The sequence below is a fragment of the Urocampus carinirostris genome, chromosome 8 (genome assembly GCF_059441175.1).
Source record: "Urocampus carinirostris isolate Australia breed hairy pipefish chromosome 8, RoL_Ucar_1.0, whole genome shotgun sequence".
Classification (NCBI taxonomy): Eukaryota; Metazoa; Chordata; class Actinopteri; order Syngnathiformes; family Syngnathidae; genus Urocampus; species Urocampus carinirostris.
Genome location: NC_142356.1, coordinates 33,646,672 through 33,666,978, shown reverse-complemented (window position 1 = coordinate 33,666,978; position 20,307 = coordinate 33,646,672). Strand labels below are relative to the sequence as shown.

The 20,307-nt window shown below is 39.3% G+C and overlaps 2 protein-coding genes across 4 annotated transcripts in view; one reads left to right on the top strand and one right to left on the bottom strand.

Moving 5' to 3' along the window:
* Nucleotides 1–8,746, bottom strand: part of slc26a11 (solute carrier family 26 member 11) — a 23,108-nt gene extending 14,362 nt beyond the window's left edge. The window contains exons 1-6 of one of the 2 annotated variants that reach the window (XM_088342473.1): nucleotides 8,254–8,586; nucleotides 6,345–6,476; nucleotides 6,128–6,237; nucleotides 3,260–3,495; nucleotides 906–1,098; nucleotides 668–753 (exon numbers count right to left, since the gene is read on the bottom strand). In XM_088342473.1, the coding sequence (XP_088198599.1) occupies nucleotides 668–753; nucleotides 906–1,098; nucleotides 3,260–3,475 (495 nt within the window). In that variant the 5' untranslated portion in view covers nucleotides 3,476–3,495; nucleotides 6,128–6,237; nucleotides 6,345–6,476; nucleotides 8,254–8,586. Of the gene's footprint in view, nucleotides 1–667; nucleotides 754–905; nucleotides 1,099–3,259; nucleotides 3,496–6,127; nucleotides 6,477–8,253; nucleotides 8,587–8,643 lie in introns of those variants that run through there. The other variant, XM_088342472.1, reaches the window with a different exon arrangement.
* sgsh (N-sulfoglucosamine sulfohydrolase (sulfamidase)) lies at nucleotides 8,356–20,307 on the top strand. 2 transcript variants are annotated; one of them, XR_015851149.1, is made up of 10 exons: nucleotides 8,356–8,590; nucleotides 9,961–10,121; nucleotides 11,055–11,160; nucleotides 11,245–11,618; nucleotides 11,691–11,772; nucleotides 11,857–12,060; nucleotides 16,323–16,489; nucleotides 17,505–17,722; nucleotides 18,419–18,716; nucleotides 19,994–20,075. XR_015851149.1 is itself a non-coding variant. In XM_088342474.1 (9 exons), exons 1-9 carry the CDS (start codon nucleotides 8,503–8,505, stop codon nucleotides 20,175–20,177), a joined length of 1,584 nt encoding a protein of 527 aa, XP_088198600.1. In that variant the 5' UTR covers nucleotides 8,356–8,502; the 3' UTR covers nucleotides 20,178–20,307. The 2 variants fall into 2 exon arrangements, 1 of the variants encoding a protein (XP_088198600.1); XM_088342474.1 differs by lacking the exon at nucleotides 18,419–18,716 and having other exon boundaries at nucleotides 19,994–20,307.

Here is a 20,307-nt window from a genome sequence, read left to right as displayed (position 1 = left end):
TCCGCGTCATTTCCGCGTCATTACCTCGTGTGCCGCCCGCGGTTAACACGTGCTCAAAGTTTTGAGCAGCTCAAAACTTTTTCGCGCGGCCAACCGCGTGTGAATTTCCGACCGCAAGTAAAGCACTGCTGTATCTCGTCTATATGGCGGTCTCAAAGCGTCCAACAGCGCTCAACAGCGTCTGCTTCACGGCCAGAAATTTCTGGCCACAATTCACCCTCGATACGCCCGTGAAAGGCAGTGTACCCGTGCTCTCAAGAATTGAGCAGCGCAAAACTTGTTCGCGCTGCCAACCACGCGTGAATTTCCGACCGCGTGTTAAGCACTGCTGTATCTCGTCTGTATGGCGATCTCAAAGCGTCCAATAGCGTCCACCTCAGAGGCAGAAATTTCTGGCCGTGATTCAGCCGCAAACGGCTGTGTGACCGGGCCCTTAGAAGACAAAGTCTGGATCCAGCCCCAGGGCCTAACTAATTTTGACATGCCTAGTTAAAGTAAGATATTTAAACTTTTTTTTTTCTATGCTACAGTTTATACATATATTGCTTTATTGCTCTGCCAATCAAATAATGACTGAGATTTAGGTTCATTATTGCAAAATCGGTCTCACCAGTCATGAACCTCACCTCAGGTCTCCAAAATGTATACATTTTCAAGCACTACCCACCTTCACCTGCCCAAAGCCAATAGTTATTGCTGCCGCACAAGTGAAACCTTTAATAACAGGGAATGAGATGAAGTCCAAGAGGAAGCCTGCAAAGGAACATTACATTTCACATATTGACCCGCAGAGAAACACCATAATGCTGGTCATATGAATACAAATCTCTTATTTTTGTGAGGTCGAACGTTACTAAACGAAATCACTCCAATTTCACATGACTATCGTGCACGCCTCCACTCACCTAATCTGAGCAATGCCAGCGAGGCCTGGATAAGACCGCAGAGGAGGCTGAGCAGCACGGCTCGGTGGGGCTCGCCCCCCACCAGCGAGAAACAAAGCAGGGACATGATGGCGGTGGGACCTAGCGTTACGTCCTTGGAGGTCCCCAGGATAGTGTAGATGAATCCCCCCATAAAGGCCGAATACAGCCCGTACTGTGAAGAACATTTTTCAAAATGGTTGAAATTGGCAGGAAACGCTGAAAAGTTAGAAGTGCCACGGGATATTAGCGAAACGCAATTTTTAGGTTGTGTTGTTTTATTTTCATGTTTTCATTTGCAATAGGTTCATGGTCGGTTTTTATTCATATTGCTGTTGCTGTCATTTGAAAATATACATATATATTTTTGGGGCTTTTTGGTTGCATTTTTGCATGTTATACATCAGTGGTCGTCAACTTTTTCTATGTGACAGACAAATAAAAATTTTAGTAATATAAACAATAATGACAAAAACAACAATAATAATAATAATATCCCAAATCCACTGTGGAATCACTAGACCAGCGGTCTCCAACCTTTTTCAAGCTGAGAGCTGTTTTTTGGTGCTAATTATAGCAAAGGGCACTCAGTCTTATATGCGTTTCTAAAATAACAACTTGTCATGGTATTACTACGTTGTTACAATTTTATTACCAGTTTAATTATTAAAAGTAGGATTAAATAGACTCAGCCAAGAACTAAGAAATCATTTTACAGGAAAATCACAATAACCCAACACTGGTAAGCTATTTTCAGATCAGGTCTGTGGGCACCTGAGCTGTCCATAGCAGGCACCACGTTGGAAACCCGTGCACTACACCAATAGGGATCTCGATGACATAGGAAAAGGCATTAGGTTTTATCTAATTATCAAACTATTTGTACCACGTACTCACGGTACCATGGCTGAAGTATTTCACATAATGCTCCATAGCAACGTTGTAAAACATGTCACGGTGAGCAAAAAGTGTGATTATTTAATGCCTTTGCATAAGTCATCTGGAATCCTAGTGGATTAGTGGTTAGGGTTCAGCACTCCCGCTGCCGTGATCCAGGTTAAATTCCCGTTGCATCCAATGCTGAGCAAATGAGGTCAGTGACAATTGTTGAGTGATTGATCAAAGCTAAGTAAATTTCTGTAAGGTATGTGGAAATTAACAACTTTAGAATACTGTTATGTTGTTCTCAAAATGTTTAACAGTTTATTTGTATTTTATACATTTAACAACGCTCTCTATAAAATATATTTTTTCACATAACATAACAATTTTTAGTATGGTTGCTATAAATAGTCAGGAGATTGCAAATAGACCCAAGAGGCATTTTGGACACCACTGGTTTAAAACAACACCAAAAATGTTTAGTCAAATTGGACAAAATACCCTCTCAAAAAGCTGTCATTAAAAAAAATCCCAAAAAATCTGTCATTTTTTTTAACTGTTCCCATAAAACAAAAAATGTGGTAATGATATAAGAAAAAAGAAACAAAACCATATGACAAATCAGATTAAATTAATTGTCATTGATAACAACATAGTAAAATAACGTATGCAACAAGATCAGACATGGCATTCCAGGGTAAACATGCAATAAAGACTTAAAAGAGAAAACAATTTTTTTTAAGAAAAAAGTCCGGATGAATAGGTAGAAAATATTTACAACGAAGTACTTAGATACTGGCCCAGGGTGTAATAATAGAGCAATGATTTTTTTTAAATTGCATTGTAAAAATAGATCAATAAAAAGTCGTGCAATAACATTTAGCAGCAACAAAAACTCCCAAATAAGTCACAAGATCTATATTTTTCAGTTTTGCTCTCTTGTTCAGGATGGTGATGGCCTTCTGGAAGAAGCAGTCTCTGAGCCTGCTCGTCATTGTTTTATAAGAGCAGTGTGTAATATTCAGTGCCTCCTAGTGGTAGAGAAAACTTTCATCCAGTAAAGAAATAAACATTGATATGAATACTAGGCAAAAATACATGAATTATCAAAACAAGATTATTTTTTACGAAAAAAAATCATAGGTCGAAAAATTTGTATTTCTGTTACACCATGGAATCCTCACTTAAGTCTACGCCATGTTTGTCTGGCATCCTGCCACCACGCTGCGATATGTATCACTGGCCCTCGCTTGTACCAGAAAACACAGTGCCATTTAGTAGTTAAATATTAACCATTGGGGCTTTAAGGTACTTGTAGCACCTACAAGACAACCCCGAAAAGTTGGGTCAAATTGATGCAAGCGGCGGATCGGCCCATTTTAGGCCAGATTTGGGCTACATGGTCCAATGTTTTCTGAATTTAATTTGTCTAACTACAAACTTTTAGGACTTACCTGCACAGGAAGGCCTGCTACTTCTGCATAGGCCAAGGCCTGCGGCACAGTTGTCAGGCCTACGGTGAGGCCAGCAAGAAGATCCATCCGAAGCCATTTGATATTGTATTTGGGCAGCCAGGAGAGAATAGGAAACCATTTTCTCAGCATCCTCCTGGAGAAGGAGCATCCTCTCTTTCTTTTTCCATTCTCTCCTTGGAGAAGAGGTTCCTCCATGCTTAAGGAAGGGTAGAACTCTTTAAAAGGCAAACATGTCAAAGTGAATGTTCTTAAAATGACAAGTGAAAGGAAACTTATTTATTTAAAGGGACATTGTGCATTATTTTGCTATCAGTAAAAGGCTTTATTCATTAAAAAAACATTGATTTTATAAAAGGCGGAAATACATGAACTATCATATAAATATGCGATTTTTTTAAAATGTTCGTAGGTGAAGTAATTTGTATTTACTTCGTACCTTAAACAGGGGTTGGAAACCTGTGGCTCGCGAGCCATATATGGCTCTTTTCATAAGTACATATGGCTCGGTGTTAAAATCCTACTTGTCCAAATTCCTCCGTATAGTTCCAAATCTTGTAGGTTCACTGTTGGGTTTGGTACCCGCATAACTAAAGCGTCTCTAATTATACGCATTGTTCGATTCAGTATATATAGGTCAGTTTTACTTACAATATAAGGTAAAGGTGTCTCGCCAACAAACCCCGTTTTGGCTGTACATGGCTAAAGAATCTTTTACATGGATGCCCACTAAATAATGTATGTTCACTGCTGAGATAGTTTATGATAGAAAACCCACACAACAAACTGTAATTACCCACAAACGCTAGCCAAGCACACAGAACAATTTGATTGGGTGAGCGGCAGGGGTGGGCAGAGCTATGCTACACAGCTCCTCTCTCTCACACGCCCCCACTGTGCTGAAGGGAAATACATCCATAAACTTTTTGTTTTCAGCTTTTTGTGACATATTTACAAAAGTAGTAAATAAGACACGGTTCTCTCTCATAAATAAATATGTAAATAAACACATATTTGGCTATTATGGCTCTTTGGGTCAAAAAGGTTTATGACCCCTGACTTAAAGGGGGCTGAAATTATTGTCTGACATCTTGCAGTAACAGGTACCCCTAAAATAAAAATAAAAAAATTCTGAACAACTTGGGAAAAACATGACAAGAAATATGTGTGGTTTGGTCACTTTGTCTCCAGTTTGCATTCTTCCTTGTGTTTTGCAGTGTTGGGACATTCCTGTAGCGGAACTACTTATTTTGGTAACGAGGAAAGTAACACGTTATTAATAACATTTTGTAATTCTACTGTTGTTACTCATAGTGCATTAAAGCATCATTCCACTACTTATTCACAATTCATGGACCTGGGTCATAGAGGCACCACTTCCTGTGGTGTGTTTTGGGCAAGTACAGCCTGGCAGTGCTCATCCCTCCCCAGGCTGTTTTTTGGGGGAAGGGGTTTGCTCCCTCTCATGAAACAGATACCACTGGAGCAGGAGAATTGTCCTGATCTGACTCAGATACAGCACCTTCATCATCTGGTCGCCGTTGTTTTTCAGTGTTAAGCGTCATCCCTTTCTTCAGAGATCAGCCTGACATCTGCGTTGACGGGCAGCTACATGTGACGATACTAATACTAGATCCTATATCACTGGGAAAAAACCTTTCAGTATCATTTTGTTTGATACTCATTGCATGGATTATTAATTGTCATGAATCAAAATGTCCTCTGATTGATAAATACTACTGCAACGGTTACGTTGTCACATACAACTCTAGATCCACCACCATCACACTTCTCAAGGGTGGTCATGTTTATATTTATCGACAAAATACAACAAAATACAGTTATGGTGGCATTGTCTCAAGCACAGAATACAAGAACGCAGAGTTTCTCCTCATAGAGATATTCTCCCTACTGCATATACGCACAATCAAGCCAATTTACAACTATAAAATAAAATACTGACAACAAGGGTTAGCTTATATGTGCATATTTGTTGTGTGTCACCACTCGCGAAAGGTAGGCTGCATGTGGGGAGGTAGGCATGGCTAATATAACCACAAAAAATACCGGGAAATAAATGGTGCAAATGTGAGCATATAATTTTTTTTTCTTTTGGGGGAGGGGGAGCTTAGTGTATCTGATCCGATTCATCATAGCATCTTTGCTCTTTGTCTTAATATATTTGTGTGTGTGTGTGTGTGTGTGTGTGTGTGTGTGTGTGTGTGTGTGTGTGTGTGTGTGTGTGTGTGTGTGTGTGTGTGTGTGTGTGTGTGTGTGTGTGTGTGTGTGTGTGTATTTGTGTTCTTCAGTATAAGTGAGCACAGAATTTATGGTAAAAGTGTGCTTATTTTAGGTCTCTTTATTTTTGCAAGACACCATGCATGGAGAAAAAAAATAATACGTCTTGGACAGTACCCAGGAATGCAGAAGTTGATTTTTTTAGACTGAACCCCCAGAGACAAAATGGATAAAGTATGTCTCAGCTGAGTGTTCGTTTGCAAGCTCTCAAGATCTTAGAAGCCAAGGAATATGAAGGGTTCACTGCTTCCACAAGTTGGTGTACATCTAATTTATTGCGTGGCTATTTTAAAGCAGTTTTAGGGAGTCAGCTTCTATGCGAGTATATAGGGTAATTTTTAACTAGATCATTAGATTTAGTGTAATGGGCTGCTTTTATCAGAAGGGTAACTGAATTAATTTGTAAATGAAGTCATTAGTAACTGTTACTGATTTCTGTTTTTCAGTAAACACGTTCAACACTGATGATTTGTAGCACCGTTTTCGGTTGTATTACACAATACAGCAACATCTACCAGTGTCCCTTTAAAAGGAGAAATCAAATTCACTCACTCTGAGGGATGAAGTTCTCCCTTTTTTTAGATTTCCCTCATTATCCTATAAGACTGGTGACTTGTTCCTGTGGTAATAGTGAGCAATCTGGACAAGATTTGCTCTGCTTACTTGGTCCAAGATGTCATCATGTTGAATTTTAGGGGAAAAAAAAACAAATGCATACGAGGGAAAGAAACAGCTCTTGAATTGTATGTCCGAATTCAGGAAATATCACCTCTGTATTTGACATGCCACCGTTTCTGGCTCACTTCACATTCTAGTGCAGTGGTTCACAGATGGGGGGGAAGGGTAGCCATGGGGGTACTTCAAGACTTTTTAAGGTGTACTTGACTCTTTGAAACATATCCTAAAAAATAGAAAATATTTTAATTAGTGCAAAAACCTCAGCACTTGCTTTATGTCTACCTTCACTGCAAAAAGGAAGATAATTCTGCTTGTTTTGGCCATCTTTTTTTTTCACTAACTGCGCTATACTTTTAATTTGTTTTACATGAAAGATATGTTAGAAATTAAAAAAAAATCCAGTTTAAAAAAGGTAAATTATACTTAAAATGAGCAAAATGATAAAATATGAGAGATGGTAGATCATTTTCTTTTTTTTAGTTCAAAAATTGGAAAAATTATACCATGAAGTTTATGAGTGATTATCTTAAGAATTACTATTTACTGTAACAAAATAATGTTGGCCATTTTTTTACTTAACTCTATGAATCTATAAATACAAATGACCAAATATTTTAGTTATGTAATGTAAAATAAATACATGTTCAAGTTAAGTTTTTTTCAGCAATTTTTAAAGTAATTTTCCTAGTTTAAAAAATATTAACAAACTTTAAACAGAGCAAAATAATATGTTCTGACATATGGTAGATACTTGTGCTTGTCTTAAGGATTACTTTTATTATTTTTTTACTGAGCAGTATTTAATGTATTTTTGGGGAAAAAAAATCTAAATTATTTGAATTTATTGTAACTTTTTCTTTTATTTTACGTCAAGTAAACACAACGTATCTGCCATCTAGAATAAATATACATGTTATTGTTTAAGAACAATTGATCTAATTTTACTCATTCTTAAATGAGCAAAATGCACATAACACCAATCTATAAAATAACTTCTTACACAGGGAGTTTGGCTTTTCACCACAAAACCTTTTTTGATTATAATGTTGGTCACTTCAGAATATTTTTTTTAATAAAACATTTTTTTCTTTTCAAAGGGAGCAAATGTGCATGCCATTTACAGTCAAAATGTTTGTTGATGTTTAAGTACTATGTATCCTATTTTACTACACAACATTTTAAAGTATTTTTCTAGTAAAATAGGGAAAACAATCATTAAATGACGAAATTGTCTTAAATGGTCGATGGGGGATAATGTTGGTCACTTTACATTATTTTTTACTTAAATGTTTTTATTTAAAAAATGAAAAAAAACAATGCTTTTAAGTGTGTAATTGTGTGTTCCGTCTACAATAAAGATTTTATTGAGTGTCTAAATAGGATTGATCCTATTTTACAAAAAAATATAGAGATTTTAAAGTACTTTTTAGTACTACTAAGTATTATTTCGAATATTTCAAAAAGCGAACAGAAAACATGTGACTCAACACACTCGTCAATGGGATACTATTTTTATTGCCGTTGTTTTATTTGTTTATGTACTTACTTATTGTTTACTTATTTTGTATTTTTTTATCATTGTGATGTATAAAATTCAAAAAAAACAAACAAACATCATCAGTGAAGCCCCTGCTAGTTTTTTAAAAGAAAACAAAAATCGAAGTTTTTGCGCACTCCATTCGAAAGAGCGCGTAGCAACTGCATCAATAACATGTTTATAGATGATGAACACATGAGAAATCATATAACATGTTTTTAACAGACTTTCACATTCAGCAAAGAACGATATTAGTGTTATAACAGAGCCCATTGCACAAAAAATGCTTTCTAACATAACAATTTGATTAAGATGGGTTGTTAACTACGAAAACGCTTGTTAACTAAGAGTACTGAAACCGTAATACTCCATTATTCATATCAAACCACAATCAAAGAATATATGACAAATATCCCATAGTTGGACTTTCAAATTTTGAGCAAAAATTGAAGTTCGATCTTACAAACGCAACGTTCCGCTTTGGTTCCACATTTGCCGATCACGAATCTCTTCCCAAAAATGATCCCAGCAAAATCTTCCTGTTGTGAAATGTCATGTGGTTAAAGTCATGTGGTATCACGTGATCAGGTCTGTTTACGGAAAACGAAAACGCGATTCGGTGGTTTTAGTCAATTTGTTTTAAATTATGTCAAATGTGTTTTTATTTCAACTATGTTTTTTTCTCAAATGAGGTAATGCAGGTTATATTAAGATGACTAAATTCCTCAAAACGGTTCTTTGGTTTCTGGTCGTTTGTCGCCTCGTGGAGTCCAAAAGAAGAAATGTCCTTCTTATTATCGGTGAGTTGATAAATGACAGGAAAAAAGCTAGACGGCGTGCGAGTGTTATTAACCTTTTTTCAACTAGAGCACAACTTATTCAGAAAAAAATCCGTCCGTCAAAAATTTTCATTCCTGACACAAGTTTCATGTTTGACCACGAGATGTGTTGTGAAATGCGAACAAAAACAAGCGCTACAAAGCGCAAGGAAGAATTAAAACTACGGAGTCTCAAAGTGACCAAACTAGCTTTGGTAACAAACTTTGTTTTTTGTCTTTTAGCACTAGAAAAACATTTTCTCTTTGCAAAATATCAAAACTCCCAACGCTGCAGATGACTTTTTATTACTGTATAACTAGAATAGAATAGAATATGCCTTTATTGTCATTGTTACAACATGGGATATGCTGTGACAACGAAATTGGACGACTCTAGTTCCAAATTTACAGTGAGGATAAGGAAACCAAGAGATAAAGGAACAAAGAACTAACTGTCTTTGTTGTAAGTAGGCTTTGTTTTCCTTCGCAGGGGGGGTGATGAGGTGGGTGAGGGACAAACAGAGTTGGTGGATACAACCGGAATGTTTGATGTTTGATCTTACATTACACATAGTCCAGTGTTTTTCCCGAATTGCTCAGTCCACATATTGAATGGATTTGGGAGTACAGTCCATAAACATGCCCGATTAAAGTCGCCGTCGACGATAAAGCTCCGTTGGGGTGTGCAAGCTGCTGTTTATTGATGGCAGCGGGCAGGAGATTTAGCGCTATGCTAACGTTAGCATCCGGTGAAACGGTTAGCGATGGAAAGTAAACAGCAAGCACAAAGACCACAGGCAGCTCTCCCGGTACATAGAGGTGTCTGCACGATACTGCTAGAAAGTGTCAATGATTCGGCTGTTATTGTAGCGCGTAGTCTCCAACCGCTGTTTTTACCGGAGTCTTCGTCTCGTTCGAGCCGGTGAAGCGTGCGTCCTGCTAGTTGTAATGCGGCGTCGGGAAAGCAAGTGATGACAAAAATACTCCAATTCCGGACGTTGTTGGTGGCGATCCGCAGCTCAAATTCACTCATTGTGGACGATGGACGATAGTACTGTCACAACTTATGTCAAAAATCTCATCTTGTTCATAAAACCCTCTAAAAGGCCTTGAATTTGCAGCCATCTTGTATAAATCTCTGATTGGCTGGACGACAACCGGTCGTTTTTTTTATAAGCTCCATATCACCTGTCACACACACACATATATATATATATATATATATATATATATATATATATGTATATATGTATATATTCTGAATAGTACACCAATGTTAAGTCCGCTGTGTGACCACTACAAAATGAAAAACACATTAAACTTTTCACCTTGTGTTTTTCTTCCTCTTTCAGCTGATGATGCAGGCTTTGAGACCGAAGTGTACAACAACTCGGTGGTTCGCACCCCTCACCTGCGTTCACTGGCTCAGCGAAGCGTCGTGTTTGACAACGCCTTCACATCTGTCAGTAGCTGCTCCCCCAGCCGCTCCACCATTCTCACCGGCCTGCCACAGGTAACCCGCACATGGCAACACGTGCAAAATGTGTAAGAGGTATGTTTATGGCATACTTGGTTGGTTTGGACACATGGAGAGGATGGATGAGGAGAGAATGTTGAAGAGGATCTACAGAGCAGAAGTAAATGGAAGGAGACCAAGAGGAAGGCCACGATTGACGTGGATGGATGGTGTTATGAGTGTACTGCAGGAAGGAGGTCTAAATAAAGTGGAAGTTAGAGCTCTTGTTGGTGATAGGAATGAGTGGAGAGGTGTTGTAAAAGGATAGTGGGATGTTTAGACGTGTTATAAGGGATGGGCAGGGCACCTGTATGATGCGGAAGGGGTAAACCAGTGAAAGCTGTCTGGCCTTGCTGTTGAGCAGAAGAGTGTGTTGTGTCATCCTGACCAGAGGGACATGGGCGCTTTCTTGTGTCCCGTTTCACATGAAACAAATCGTACTAGTTTCCATAGTTAGCAGTAGCAGGAGAAGCCTCCTGATCTGACTCAAATACAGCACCTTCATCATCTGTTGTTCTTTGGTGAATAGCGTCGACTTGCTCTTCAGATATGAGCTGGATCTTGGAATTGACGAAAGCGGAGTTTGTGTGACAATACTGGTACCAGATCCTAAATCACTGGGGAAAAACTCTTTTGTTCAGCCTGCTTTGTTCATTTTAACATCAAACAATCTGCATTGTTATTACCTAAAAATTGTGTGGAGATAAATACATATCTTCAATAAAATGAATAATGTAACAAACACACTGTTGTTGTTGTGACTGGGATGAATTCCTAGCATTTTAATTAGTTCCAATGTGAAGATTATTCATCTGTTAGCAAATTGATTCATGAACTTAATCAAAAAAATCATGAGAAATTTCAAATAGCCCTTTTTTGGAAAAATATTTTGTTTCCTATTTAAAAAAAGAAAATGTTTCCCCCTTTCAGCACCAGAACGGCATGTATGGCCTCCACCAGGGAGTTCATCATTTTAACTCTTTCGATGGCGTCCAAAGTCTGCCGAGGCTTCTCAGCCAAGCCAACATTCACACGGGTTTGTATAAATGTGTATTTTTCTTCTTCAATACCCCCACGTTGCAGACTGGTGAACCGTGTTTCTCTTATTTCCTCTTCTCAGGTATTATCGGAAAAAAGCATGTCGGTCCTGGGTCCGTATACCCCTTTGACTTTGCATACACGGAGGAAAACAACTCTGTTCTTCAGGTGGGACGGAACATAACCCGCATCAAACTCCTCGTCCGAAAGTTTTTCCAGACTCATAAAGAGGAAGCTTTGGACCGGAAGCAAGAACGAGCAGAAGACGACCCAGTCACCAGTTCTAGAGATGAAGAAAGGCCTTTTTTCCTGTACGTGGCTTTTCACGACACACACCGTTGTGGGCACTCCCAGCCCCAGTATGGCGCTTTCTGTGAGAAGTTTGGAAACGGGAAGATGGGGATGGGCAGAATTCCCGACTGGACTCCACAATATTACAGACCGGAGCAAGTTAAGGTCAGACAATAAATTACTTGATAATAAAACCAGTATATATCAATTGTCCTCTAATTCCAAACCTGACTCCAGGTTCCCCTATTTGTGCCAGATACACCTGCAGCTCGAGCTGATTTAGCCGCATTGTATACTACAGTTAGCCGACTGGACCAAGGTAGCGCATGTACACAACATACATGCCACAAATCCATTTATGTGAAACTGTAGTTGTGATGGCGTGCACTTTTTTTGTGTATAGGTATCGGTTTAGTTCTTCAGGAGCTCAAGGACGCCGGGTACGCAAACGATACTCTGATCATCTACAGCTCTGATAACGGCATTCCTTTCCCCAATGGAAGAACCAACCTATACGGCTCTGGCACAGCCGAGCCAATGCTGGTGTCCTCTCCGGAGCACAGGAAGCGATGGGGAGATACCAGCCGGGCCTTTGTCAGTTTATTAGGTAAGAGATTGAGTGTATGGGAGATCGGGTACAGTTATAACACATTTTCCTTTCTCCCTCCCCATTTCATGATCTTTTGTGCTAATCCTCTCAAAGTTTTTTACAGGGTACCCCAATTTACCTTTACAAGTCAACACAATGGTTGAGTGCTAAGTAGCACCAAAAGTCTGTGGCAGTCTCTCAGAGAGATACACAGTGTTACTACCGCACTTGGTACCAGGTATGGTTGTAACACTGCTAGTGGACAGTCATAACTGTGTGATTTTGTATTACAAATTAGTTTCAGATAGTCAAATATTTGAAGAACTCTCTATATAGTAGAAGGGAATGGAGTTGAACAAAGTTCTTGTGTCATATCTATCCTTTTGTATGGACAGCATTGCTAATCAGAGTCTGACAAGCAGTTGTGGCCAATGTATTGGCCAGTGCCCGAGGTGCAGCCTTCTTGAGTAAGTTCTTTCCAATCAGAACACTGTACCCACTTCTCTTTCTTTTCTTTTTGCTTGCATTTGTCCATACTAAACATGGATATGTTACAGCTGTCCCTGTACCTAAAAGCCATCATAAGTTAACATTTTCCAGGGTTTGGTAACTAGAATGAAGAAAACACATAGGATTGAAGCCCAAAACGTGGACATTACAGCCATGTGCCAGATATGTGTCAATATTTAGCATATTTGCCATACAACAAGAAACGGTAAGATCGAAAAATAATTAAAATCTGACCTGAAAATGTGTTTTTTTTACCATTAAATTGAGACAATTTCTCTCCAAATTTTCAAACGTCTTGTTTGAGGTCAAAATGGAAAGGGGAATATCCTATACCAGTGGCATCAATAAAACTCTCTTCCAATTGGTCTAACTTTATGACAATTGTCCCCGTGTTACAACTGTACCTGATTTGCCCCTATACAGTTGTGCACCCCTGATAATTTTCAAGATTTTCCTTTATAAATCATCTTTAAAAAAATTGCTAGTATCTACACTGGCCACACAGATGTTTGTCACAGAATGCTGTGTTCTTCCGCTACGCATACAGCCCCTTGTTATAGATAGATAGATAGATAGATACTTTATTCATCCCCGTAGGGAAATTCACACTTCCAGCAGTCTACCCTGTTGTTTATTAACAGATGAACATGATGCCCGAGGGGTGCTTGTAGCGAAGTGGATGACGTCGCGCCAGTCCAAAAATTCGACATCCCTGCGGCAGATGGAGAACTTTTCTTTGCGAAAATCCAGGGATACACCACCTCGTGTTAGCAAGTCCGTCCGCCTTCTCTCCGATTCCCCCCGGCTTTCGTGTCTCTGTTTAGCGGCGTTGAAGCCGGATTGCTCCGGGTAGCTACACGTTAGCGTCCGGAATGCTAAACGTGAGCCACGTTTCCGCAAAACACAGCAACTGCGCTCCCTGTGCGCTTCGATGTTTTCCAAAAGCACTCGATGATCTTATTTAGTCGTGAGTTCGCATTTACCATGATTACGGATGGTACCGAAGACTTATAACGCCGCTAGCCGCTTCGCTAGCTCCGGCTTTCCCTTATGTCCTGATAACTCAATTTTATATTCATCAGTCCACAACACCATATTCCAAAATGAATCTGGCTTGTCCATATGTGCTTTAGATTATCTCAAAAGACTTTATTTACGGCATGTGCGCAGAAACTCTCATCCTGGGGCCGCGACTTTGCCCTAAACCATGATGTTGATCAATCTTTGTTTAACAGTCATTTGACAGTTGTTTCAAGGCTTCCAGGTCGCCACTCTTCAAAGAGGATGCAGAGACGAGAACAACTTGCCTCTGGCCACCTTAAATTCCATTTTCATGATTGGCTTCATGTATATATGTCTGTTAAGGGTCAATGAGCTTGATAATACCAAACACATTTTGTGGACCAATAATTAGTGCTAAAGGTATTGAAATCAATAAAACAACATGGGTGCCTAAATGTATGCACCTGCCTACTTTTATTCAAGTCATTGCTGCACGCTTTATGTAAATCCTCTAAACAATGTTTCATTTCTCAAATATTATTGGTTCGTCCGGTGTATGATAAACTTAACTGAAACACCCAATGATCCATAAAGTAATATCTTGAAAAAATATTAGGCGTGTCCAAACATTTTCTAACTACTGAGTATTTTCTAGTGAGAGACAAATACCAGGTGGAAGTTACTAGTGCTGCTCAAAATGTGCAGCTTTTTGTCTTAACTGACGTTTATTCACCGTTATTAAAGTATTTTAAATGTTATGCTCTCAATTGGCCACTAGAGGGGGCTGTTACACTCTAAAACATGTTGCTCAATGCTTGAGGGGCTATACACTCCATCCAGTCCAGTTAGAAATGTATCCCAAAAAGTCACTCCAAATAAAATTGTCTTGTTTTGGGGAATTATTTTGTTCATCCTAAATTGTATTTTCTTGTTATACTCATTATATTTTTAAATTATGGCCTTGTATTACGACTGAATATTTCATTCTCAATGCGCGGAGTTCTGGACTTTAATAAGTCCCTTAAACCAGGAAAATGCATAATAAAACAAGGGGTAAAACAGTATTTCCCATGTTAAATTGTTTTGTTCTTATTGAAAATTATAGAATAATTTTAGTATTATTTTCTCATTCTGTGGAGTTTCTGCTTAGGCATTTACTGATGGGTTTCTTGTTCTGTGTTTTTTTTCCTCTCCTCCAAGTACTCTCCCACTATGCCCCGGGATGCTAAAATGCTTATCCGATGATAGTGCGCCATTCGTCGTCTCAAACGAGTCCTAGAGATTGCCTTATTTGAAGTGGAACCCTACACTGCACGCTCGGAGTAGGGTCGCAACTAATGATTATTTTCATTATCGGTCGATTATTTTTTTGATTACCTATAAATCTGATTATCTATTTTATTTTTTAATTTTCTTCTCATTACTCAAATGATCAACGTTTTAGACAGATTTAAAAAAATACAACAACAAAAAACAAAATCATTCAAGTGTTTGTCAAATCACTTAACAAAAAACAAAAATACTTACAAATGTTTGCTGTACACCTGCAAATATGCAAGACCCTTCTTCCTTATTCAAAGAGTATATTTTTATAGTTATTATCCTTCCATTATCTGCACCGCTTATCCTCAGTAGGGTCGCAGGGGTGCTGGAGCCCATCCCAGCTATCTTCGGGCAGTGGGCAGGGGACACCCTGAACTGGTTGCCAGGTAGTCGCAGTGCACACAGGGACAGACAATTCGCTCGCTCATTCACACCTAGGGACAATTTGGACCAGCCAATTAACCTGACATGCGTGTTTTTGGAATGTGGGAAAACCACGCAAGCACGGGGAGAGCATGCAAACTCCACACAGGAGGTTCGATCTCATGACCTCAGAACTGTGCCGCACTTGAGCTAACCACTTTGCTGCCGTGCTGCCCTAGAGTTCTACTAAACAAAAATAAACTAAGACCAATAAGTTTCATTTTATGTGTAGTATCTCTTTATCCACTGAAATACTTAAAAAATCTCAACCCACTTTCGAAAATTTTGTCAACAAATTATTATATTTGTGTGTGGGTTAAATCTTTGAGTAGAATATACATTCCCAATTTGAAAAATGATATACAACATGTTTAAGAATCTGCCTCGTGTTTAGAGTTAAAGCATGTCATCATTATTATCTTTTCTTTATTTCATTTATTTTCAGATTTTTTTTTCTCTGTATTTCTGCAACACTTTCTGTTTCCTTAGTTGTTAAAATGTTGAAACCTTCTTGTTTGTAATTTTGCAATGTTCAATAAAAAAGTGGTAGATAATGTAAGATAACTTTTTCTAAAAACGGGTTTGGTGCCTTTTGATGGACTAAAGTGGTACTACTAGTCAGAATTGTGTGCACTCTCATCTGCATTGATTTTACGTACATAGTGGCTCATAAATCACGTGATACAATAAATCAATGATCTTATTAGTTGCCAAGGCTTTTATTAATCAATTTTATCAAGTCGTTATTGCAGCCCTAATCTGTAGCACGTAAGGGTGTTGTTTGTGCATCAGTGAACATTTGCCCACCTTGCCCAAAACATTTAACAACAGCCAAACTAGAGCTCTGATCGCCATATTTTGAATGTCAATCCAATTATAATGAGGTAAACTTACACCCATTCAGTATGGCCGCCTTACTCGGGTTAGCATGACGTAGATTACGTGCTAGGAACTATCAATAGAGTTTTCTCTGTACCCCAAAATCGACAAAATGTCTACTGTAATATGTCTTCTGTTGTCAGACATCACTCCCACCATCCTGGACTGGTTTTCTGTTCCCTACCCGTCTTACACCCTCCCCGGCAGCACCATTGTCCCGGTCAGCCTCACTGGTCGCTCTTTGCTTCCCGTCCTGGTGACGGAACCCAGCAGTTGGCAGACAGTCTACGCCAGCCAATCACTGCACGAGGTAAAAACAAATTTTAGAGAGTGGCCAACACAATCCACGTTTTCATTTTCCGTATTTTCCGAGCTTCAACGCGCCCTGTACTATAAAGATCAACCTGAAAAAATAGTCCTTTGTGATATTCTTTTCATTTTACGGCGCACCAGAGTGTAAGGCACGTGGAAATAGAACGACAGTAAGGGCAAGGCACAGAACTACAATAAGGGCTGGGTTGCAAGAAACCTTTAATAAAAGTGTTATATTTGCGCATTTCTGATTCATCAGCTTGATGCAAGGGGAATGCAACCAATATCGTGGCGTGGGTTGTGGCAGATCCTATCCACTAGACCAGTAGGGATACAAACGACACATGAAAAGGCATTAGGTCTTATCTCGTGGTCACACTACATTTATTCACATTACCGAATTGTTGATGTCATTGGGACATGGGGTGCAAACATTATCAGACATTAAACTGGTCCGTTTTACAGCCGACTCGCAAAGTCATTATGATTTGCACAGGATTTTGAATTGATTAACCACAAGGGCATTGTGGGAAGGAATTAGTTCGTTGTGAACTGAATAAGGAGAACAATATTGGTGCCTGAAATATATTAAAAAAAAAAAACATATGGCCGCACGTATTTAAAACGTTTGTCACTGTCAATGCTTAGTTTGAGCTGAGAAAAAGTGACACAAAAACCTATATGGTAACGGGACTAAAAATAGTGTGATGATGTGATTGATTGATCTTTTCATTTGACATTTGTATCCATAGCTGTCTAATGGATAGAATTCCCCACGTCGCAATTAAATGTCATGCAATTGTGAACAACATACATATCCCTAGTGGTCTGGTTGTTTGGAATTGGCGCTCTTATCCAGTTCGAGCAGCCACAAATAAGATTTGCATTTCCAATTTTGTCCGCATATAAGGTGCACCGGATTAAAAGGTGCTCGTTTAAATTTCCTACCAATTTTTTTTGGGGGTGTGTGTGTGCCTAATTTAGTCATTTTTGTTCCCGTTCATTTCAACCAGGCCACTATGTACTACCCAATCCGCAGCGTTCACCAGGGAGCCTACCGCCTCCTCCACAACTTGCACTACCGCATGCCGTTCCCTATCGACCAGGACCTGTACGTGTCGGCCACATTCCAGGACCTTTTGAACCGTACCCGACTGAGGAAGCCCACGCACTGGTTCAAAAGTCTGCAGCAGTATTATTACCGAGAGCGCTGGGAGCTGTATGACATCAGGTCTGTCTGCATCACCGGCAACATTACGCGTGCACGACTTCTCTGGTAGAGTGACGAACAGTCTTGGCCACGTAACTGAAAAACAGTAGTTTTAGTTACTTCGTTGAATAATAATTCAGTTACCCCTGCAGATTACTGACACCAAATGGTAGCACATTACTGTAAAAGTACCTATCTAGTTACATATTTACTGTATATACTTGCATACAGGCCAACCACCTAAAACTGCTTTAAAATAGCCACATAACAAAAGAACTAGAAGAAAAGGTGAACGCCAACCTACGGAAGCAGATAACCCTTCATGTTTCTTTGCTTGTGCAAACTTGAAAGCTTGCAAACAAACACTTAGCCATGTCCATTTTGTCTCAGGGCTTCAATTCACTTGAAGAGCTCCATACCTATTTCTGGGTACTGTCCAAGACGTTCTCATGGTTTATTGCAAAATCAATTTTACAAATAAAAAGACCAGAATGCCCTGCGACTGGCTGGCATCCAGTTCAGGGTGTCCCCTTCCCATTGCCCGAAAATCGCTGGGATGGGCTCCGGCACCCCCGCGACCCTACTGAGGACAAACTGTGCAGATTATCGATGGATGAAAAAGACCAGAATTCAGCACACTTTTACAGTAAATCCGGTGTCAATAATTTCCATTCATCATAAATCTAACTTCTTGATTTTGCTCTGTAAATTCACCAGATTGATGCGTTGCATGCCCCCGATTCCCCTCCTGGCCTACACTGTCCATCTTTCAGGGTTTCACAAAACTCTTTAGGAAACACTGCAATGAAATCTTGAAAATGATGACAGGTGCCCAAACCTTTTTTATATGACTGTATTTTTTTTTATATTTCTGCATATTTTAAGGATGTCAATTGGGTTGAAAAGTATTTTTTTCTGTCAAGTTGACTTGCAGATATGTTTCATGGTCAACCATTTGGCAGCCAAAATGTCTTTCTCTCGACCTGGAAGCCTTGAAACAACTGTCAAATGACTGGTAAAACCATTGTTCTTATATTAAATTCCCGCAAGTCATTCAGGTTTTGAAGTAGTCACGCGACCCTAAAAGCATGTCACTGCAAACTCAGTGTTTTTGAATTTTCCGTAACAAAACTAAAATCTCAACATCATTAAATTCAACGTCTGCATTTTCTTTTTATCTGCCTGTCACTTCCTCCCAGAAGGTGATTAGACCTTGGCCTAACCTTGTCCAAGGTATTTTGTGACCTCTTTGATGATTGGTCCTAGGTTTATTGCTTTTCCATGCTTTCTCAATTTGTAGTTGCTGGCTTTCACTTGCTGCTATTTGCCGAAGTCCAAAACTGTTACGAATTACCCCATGTAACCCCTTTATCCACTGACACATATGAATATCTATTACTTAATTGTTTTGTGGTCATTTTTCCCACTAAAAACAGTTCATAATCTGTTATATCTATGTCATCTCTGTCCAATTTTTATATTTTTTGGAATGCGCTCCGTCAATTTGTTATTTGTAAGATCTTAAGACGTACCCAATGTCAGTGTCGGGCATAAAATGTCAATAATCACATTCGGGTTTCGGGCGTGCCGGGCTTATCTCTTGCTGACTTTCTTTTCCTTTTTTTTATCCATCCATCTTTGTTCTTTGTTTCCTTTTTCTTTGTGGAGGATCCGAGCAATGGATTCCGTCCCCCACTTGGCCAGCCGGCGCTGACATGAGCGCTCGGCGGTGTGCTCTCTCTTACTCCAGCTCTTTCTCTTTCTAGCTATATATCTCTGTTTCTGTCTCTCTCATTCTCTTTCTTTCTCCTTTCCATCCTTTTTATTTCTCCCTTTCTTTCAAATGTTCCGTTTCTCATTTTTTCTCTCTATCTCGCTCTCTGCTTTTTTTATCTCTCTCTCTTTTTCTCTTTCTGTCCCCTTGTCTCTTACTGTATATCTCTCTTTCTATATCCTCTTTTTCTCTCTGTTTCTCCCTCTCTGTTTTGTTTTCTCTCTCTCTCTCTCTCTCTCTCTCTCTCTCTCTCTCTCTTGCGCTGATCTTCTAGCCCGGCCCCCGTAACAGTGCTTTTTTCGACCCTGTGGCCCCTGATTTCGAATAAGTGACAACCCCACCCCCCCTCACTAATATATACCTTACCATATGGTACATTTCGCTGTAGTTTCAATTCCATGTGCCTTATTGTCATAAAAATATATGACAAAAGACAATTTTTAGGGGTGTGCCTTATAGTGCGTAAAATACAGTCAGTAAAATGTTTTTTCTTTTTATGCCCCCTTGGTGCAATGCAGAAGAGACCCTCAAGAAACTCTGAATCTGGCGTCTGACCCGTCCCACGGTGACATACTGGCGAGCCTTAAGCAAAACCTGCAGAAATGGCAATGGGAGACAGGCGATCCGTGGGTCTGTGGAGCAGACTTTGTGCTGGAGGACAAGCTGGAGCCGCACTGCAGACCACTTTACAATGGACTCTAATGGAATACAAGCCTATCTTGATCGGCATTAAAGTTTGAACTCGGTACACCATAAGTAGTAAATCATGTTGATTTTAATTTTTATATGTCATTGTCTTTTCAGAATAAACAATTTACATTCCCTTAATCCA